This window comes from Clarias gariepinus, chromosome 21 (assembly GCF_024256425.1).
Source record: "Clarias gariepinus isolate MV-2021 ecotype Netherlands chromosome 21, CGAR_prim_01v2, whole genome shotgun sequence".
Classification (NCBI taxonomy): domain Eukaryota; kingdom Metazoa; phylum Chordata; class Actinopteri; order Siluriformes; family Clariidae; genus Clarias; species Clarias gariepinus.
The window spans coordinates 24,735,012-24,740,000 of NC_071120.1; the positions used below are offsets into that span (position 1 = coordinate 24,735,012).

Genomic DNA, 4,989 nt, shown 5'->3' on the forward strand with positions numbered 1-4,989 from the left:
CATCTATAGAAATAGGAGAAGTATTTACACTCAGGGGAAGATGAATTTTTTTGGCGTTTCTGACAGTGAAAAAAAATGTTGGGAAAAAATAGGATGTGAAGTTGCATGCATCCAGTGGTTAATAAGAGGTAATATGGTAATCGAGGACCGCCTTAACGCGTCGCCTTGGCAACCAGTGAGAAGGGGGGGAAACGGTATTGCAAAAAAAAAAAAACCTCCAACGATGGGAAGCTCTGTCATCTCGAGCAGGTAACTCTGCGCTTAACACGTATGTGACTGAGATTGAAGACGGCCACGCACGACATGAAAACGCTGATTTCGGCGTCGAGGCGCGCGCCTGAGGACCGCGGGCAGCTCAGCGCGCGCTTTGTGTGAGAGAGGAAATGCGCGTTGTTTTTTCCTTTGGATGAGAGAAAAAAGAGAGAGAGATCTTGGTGCCTCTCTTTTTTCCCCCCTTCTTCTTCCCGGAGGAGAGGCACTCGCTCGGCTCGTCCTCCTCGTCTGCGGAGTGGCTGCACTGAGGCAGCGTTGACGTGGAGGAAGTGGAGGAAAAGTTGTCGCGCGCGGACTTTCAGGTCATATATGAAGATCGGGATCGCGCGCAGACATGCCCATGCACCCCGTCACTTCGACTTTGATGTACCGCGGGATCTGCACCATCCCGGACATCCTCTCGTACGGGACACCGGTCAACCTACCTGAAGATGAAGTGGAGGGTGAGTCTGAGCGGCTGGTTTATAGATGAGCTTTATCAGCATTACGCACCGCAAACCAAGCGCACAACACTCTAGTTCCTGTCTTTGGTTCATTCATAGCCAGTTCCTCAGGGATGTGCCTCTCTGCTCTGGCTTTGCTCAAGAAGGATCTTCATCTCTACATCCAAAAGCCAAGACAGATGTGATTGATATTAAGATTAATATAAGCTTTAAAGATCACACAATCAAATGAAATGAATGATCATGGGTATATAATGTAGTATAGAGTAAAGCGCATCCATTCCAGACTCAGAGCACCTGTTAGGAATCAATGCTGCGGGGAAGAAATGCTCTACAATTGTCATCATGTTCTGCTTTGAAACTTTCCATTGGCTTATTTTGTAGTTATAATAGATGATTCTGGTGAGATGAATATTGTATGTAGGTGCGTTTTCAGTGAGCCTACAGTGTATACTTAGAACATTGTTAGGTTGTCAGTTTGTTAAATAGAGGGATTTAGACTTAGGCATGAATAAACATCTTTATTTCTTTATATTTAACACTTATTTTGCTTTTCTATTATCATTTTTTAGATTTTTTTTTTACCCAGAAGGAACTTGTGGTCAATGGCTAAATGAAGTAATGGTTTATAAATAAATAAATAAATAAATAAATAAATAGTATGTATAGTATTATGTTTTTTTTTTTTTTTTACTTGGAAGGAAATTGTGGTCGAAATGATTAAGGAAAATAATAATAAAAATATATTATAATAATATATACAGTATATATATATATATATATATATATATATATATATATATATATATGTATGTATCATGGTCAATAGCTAAATGAAGTAATGGTTTATATTTAAATAAATAAATAAATAAATAAATAATATGTATAGTAATATGTTTTTTTTTTACTTGGAAGGAAATTGTGGTCAAAATGATCAAGGAAAATAATAATAAAAAAAAAAAAAAAAAAAAATATATATATATATATATATATATATATATATATATATATATATATATATATAATCATAGTAGTAATATGTATATTAGTGTGTAGTATATGTTTAATAATGCAATATCATATGTATAATATGTATAAATAATATACTACTACTACTACTAATAATGATACAATGGCATGAAGTCTCATGTCTTCTATGAGACATGTGCTGTGTTTAATTTATTATTATTATTTAGTATTTATTTAATACCCTTCTGGTTTAGTTTTTAGTGCAATGCATTTTCCTTCACAGTTTAAAGTCCAAACTGGTGTGATCAGTTTTTCCCATCATTCCATTATTCGGTTCATTGATTCATTCAACATGAAACGAATCATGAAACAACCTTGGTTGCAGACATACCTTTGAAGTATACTATTTTAGAAGTAATATTTAAACTTGATTTGTTTTCCTATTTTATTTATTTGTTTATTTTTTAAATGCTACATTCTTTGTAACATAAAAGCGCAAGTCAAGTGATCAATGAAGGCAAGCAATCTCTAAAAGATTTTCTAAAAGAATTTTTTCCCACTCTCTCTCTCTAAGGAAAACCCATTCTTGTAGAGATACAGTGAAATGTTTGTGTGTGAGAGCTAAAATCAATCTCAGTTTCAATTTTCAGCTTTTGTCTATCGATTTTCTTCAAGGTTAAAGCAATAATTCAAATCATTATCGACTCAGGAGGAGTCTAACAGGGCAAGATGTTTGAAACTCATTATACTCACGTTTAGTTTCTTTCTCGAGTTCTGTACTTGGGAAGTTTCTGGCCACGAAGTAGAAAAAAAATTACAGTCTTTTAAAAAATCCTTTACTTTAGTACTGATATTAGCTCTATGATTTATACCTTTAATAAAATCAAGGATTTAGGAGGAGTTATAAGTCGATGTTAAACAGGAAATATACTTGTAAGGAAAAATGTTGCCTTTCAAAAACATAACAAAAGATGACTTCTGAATTTGTATTTTGACATACAGCTTTAATATGAGGGGGAAACGGTTTTAGCTGTGTCAGTTTCATTCCAATATAAACCATAAGCAGGGAAGGGCTTTGTGCTTAGTGATACTCTGAGGTGACAGGCTATTACAGCGGGCAGCATGATGAACAAAACCATCTTGTCAAACCCCCCTTACCACCACCACCAACCACACACACACACACACACACACACACACACACACGTGTCTCCAACACCTGCATCAGGATTCAGCTCCATACGTCTCCTGCGCATCCTTCGATATGCAAGGCAAATTGTAAACACTGTCAAGAAGAGGCAAACTAACACACAAAGAAAGGCTGCCACATACCCACACACACTTCAAGAGCGGATTAGTGCAGTCTGATATGAAAGAGAGAAAGACAGCGGAGCTAAAACACTCTTACGCAGACGTCAAAAATAAATGAGTTATTTATTGCTTATAGGATTCATAAATCTTTAAAATGTCTGTTTAATGCTGTGGGATAGAACAGAATGTGACGCACTGGTGCATTAGTATAATATTGGAAATTGCACACGTGCACACGTCTGACCTTTTGGATATGATACAGATACAGATGTCAGAGCTCTGTATATTAGTATGTGTACCTGGTATTGATTCAAACCCTGTACAGTCACGGTAACTCAATGACTTTTTGCAAATTCACATGTAATGTTGCATAAAATGAGCAGATCAAATAGGAAACCATGTCAAATCCAATACAGGTGGAACAATTTCCAGTTTAGCGCCTCCTAGTGGGAAAGATATATCCAAGATATATGGCTGTTGTTACAGAAGTGAGCAGTAAGAAAAGAGACTTTCCAGGGTTTTTTTTCCCCTCAGCTTTCTCTAGTGGTGTTTCTACAGTAGGTGTTTCAGAATGGTGGCCAATAGAGACGCAGATTATGTGAGGTGTCTATAAAACTAAACAAAGCAGTTTATTCATTTATTTTTCACACAGATCTTAAATCACTTGAGTATAGAATAAGTATGCCCTATTCAGATGCCCCAAATAAATTATGTATATATTTACTTTTTCATATCATTCTCACTCACTCATCTTCTATACCACTTTATCCTGTATTCAGAGTCACGGGCACCTGGAGCCTATCCCAGGAGGCTTAGAACACTAGGCAGGATACACCCTTGACAGGGTAACAATCCATCGCGGGGCACACACACATACACACTATGGCCAATTTGGGAACGCAAATTAGCCTAACCTGCATATCTTTGGATTGTGCATGGGGAGAACATGCAAACTCCATGCACACAGAGATGGGAATCGAGTCTGGCCGAGAATTGAACCCGGACCCTGGAGGTGCAAGGCGACACTGCTTACCACTGCACCACTGTGCCGCCCCATATCATTTTAAATATGATAAACTGGAAACTGCCCCATTCTGAAGTTTAAACCTCAGTTTCAGTTCAGGAAATCAATCAAAAAAATTAATCCTTATGAAGATTTTTAACCAGGTTGGTATCAATCAATGTCCAATATCACTTAATACTGAGGTGAAGCAAACCTAGGCTACGTTGCTAAGATAATGAACAGGTAATGTGAGAAAAAACACAGCAATGTGGACAGTGCATCATGGTTAATTATGACAAAGTTTTGTTCTGATAAAATATCAAGAAGAGCAAATATGATAGAAGTGATCTGGTGAAACCTCGCAAGAAGAAAACCATCTGTCTAGGAAACTATCTTGTCCAACTAGGGACCATAAAGGCCAATGGTGACCATTGTATTACTTACCTTTTTTTATGACCTTGATAGGACCTGCGGATAGATAGATAGATAGATAGATAGACACAGACAGTCATACAAACTGACAATCTGACTTACAGATTGATTAATAGATATACTAACTGACAGCCACTGATACAGTAGATAGACAGACAGATAGACAAACATACAGTACAGATAGACAGACTGACAGACAGACAGACAGACAGAATCAGACGGCTTTAAATACATAAATTATTAGAAGATTACGAGGGAACATATGGACACAATAAAGTGACATAAATGACAGGACAGGAACAGAAGCATGTGGGTAAAGGAAATGAGAAATTAATCAAAAGCTCAACAGTGGAGACAAACACATAGATATATACTGTAGATAGGTTGATAGACACAGACAGACAGACAGACAATAAATAGAAAGACAGACAAAGAGATAGACAGACCGACATACATACAGCTGGGTTTAAATATACAAATTATTAAAAGATTATGAGGGAACATATGGGCACAAACAACACGACAAGAACAGAAGGATGTGGGGGAAGTAAACAAAAG

The 4,989-nt window shown here is 36.9% G+C and overlaps 1 protein-coding gene across 1 annotated transcript in view; it reads left to right on the forward strand.

The window, feature by feature from the left end:
* The first annotated feature begins 395 nt into the window (after positions 1–395).
* The window catches only part of LOC128509569 (calcium-binding protein 7), a 39,984-nt gene continuing 35,390 nt past the window's right edge, over positions 396–4,989 (forward strand). The window contains exon 1 of the mRNA XM_053481346.1: positions 396–716. Coding sequence (XP_053337321.1) covers positions 608–716 — 109 coding nt within the window. The 5' untranslated portion in view covers positions 396–607. The remainder of the gene's footprint in view (positions 717–4,989) is intronic.